Source organism: Microtus ochrogaster, chromosome 2, assembly GCF_000317375.1.
Source record: "Microtus ochrogaster isolate Prairie Vole_2 chromosome 2, MicOch1.0, whole genome shotgun sequence".
Classification (NCBI taxonomy): Eukaryota; Metazoa; Chordata; class Mammalia; order Rodentia; family Cricetidae; genus Microtus; species Microtus ochrogaster.
Window position 1 is genome coordinate 43,176,344 of NC_022010.1, and position 1,172 is coordinate 43,177,515.

At 47.3% G+C, this 1,172-nt stretch overlaps 1 protein-coding gene across 2 annotated transcripts in view; it reads left to right on the forward strand.

The window, feature by feature from the left end:
* The window catches only part of Itgb5 (integrin subunit beta 5), a 118,960-nt gene that overhangs the window by 45,200 nt on the left and 72,588 nt on the right, over window positions 1-1,172 (forward strand). Inside the window, exon 5 of one of the 2 annotated variants that reach the window (XM_013351687.2) lies at window positions 18-73. The exons of the other annotated variant lie outside the window; for it this stretch is intronic. Coding sequence (XP_013207141.1) covers window positions 18-73 — 56 coding nt within the window. The remainder of the gene's footprint in view (window positions 1-17; window positions 74-1,172) is intronic. 2 annotated transcript variants of the gene reach the window in all.

Consider the following 1,172-nt stretch of genomic DNA (forward strand, 5'->3'; position numbering starts at 1 on the left):
GGTCTTTTGTTGACAAGGACATCTCTCCTTTTTCCTACACGGCACCGAGATACCAGACGAATCCATGTATTGGGTAAGTGACTAGGAAGAGCCCATAGAAAGGCTACTTAGGGGAAACATAGGCTTAGGCACTTATGTTTTATGTCACGGCGTTGTATGAGACTTATTTTCTTGCCTCACATGGCACTGTTCTCACATTAATATATTAGCCAGTGTCCTTGGGGAGCCGTGGGTCCAGGAGGTGGGGGGGGGGGGAACCAGGAAAATCCAACTAGTACTTTCTCTTTACCTGTAGTAAGTGGCATGCTCAGAGATAACATGGTTTCAGTGGCTAGGGAGATGGCTCGGCTGGGTAAGTGCTTGCTGCCCACGCATGAGTAGTTGAGTTTGTAAATGCTGGGCTCTTGAGCATACTCATAGTCCCCAGCACTGGCCAAGGAGAGACAGAACCCTTGGGGTTTGATGACCACGAGTCTTGAAGAATTTGTGAGGTCCAGGGTCAGTAAGAGACTCTGCCCACGGGGAAAATGATACCTGATACTGATCTCTGAGCTCCACGTGCGTATGTGCACACATGCATTTGCATGACCACACACAATCCATACACACCAAAGGATAAATGCATTCAGGATTTTCCCTGTTGTTTATATCAACAACTATAATTTACTTCCATGTAACTAAATGAGAACCCTGCTTTAGTTTTAATTTTTTTTAGTTTTAATTTTGTATGTGTGTGTATCGGTGTGTTTGTATGTGTATGTGTGTGCAGGTGTGTGCATACCATGGCACATGTGTAGAGGTCAAATGGTGCCTTTGGATATCCACCCTCACCTTCCACTTTGTTTGAGGCCAGATGTTTTTGCTGCTTGCTAGAGCTGATACATGGCCCCCTCTCTCAATTGTATATTCACCAGCCTTCTGTAACCCACTGCGGAAGCTTGGCTCTCCTAAAACTTGTTCAGTAGACCAGGCTGGCCTCAAACTCAGAGATCCACCAGCCTCTACCTTCCCAGCTGGGATTAAAGGTGTGTGCCACCACACCTGACTCTAAACTTTTTTGGGGGGGGGGGGGATGACAAAGTTTCTCTGTAGTTTTGGTGCCTGTCCTGGAACTAGCTCTTGTAGACCAGGCCAGCCTCGAACTCACAGAGATCCACCTGCCTCTGCCTCCC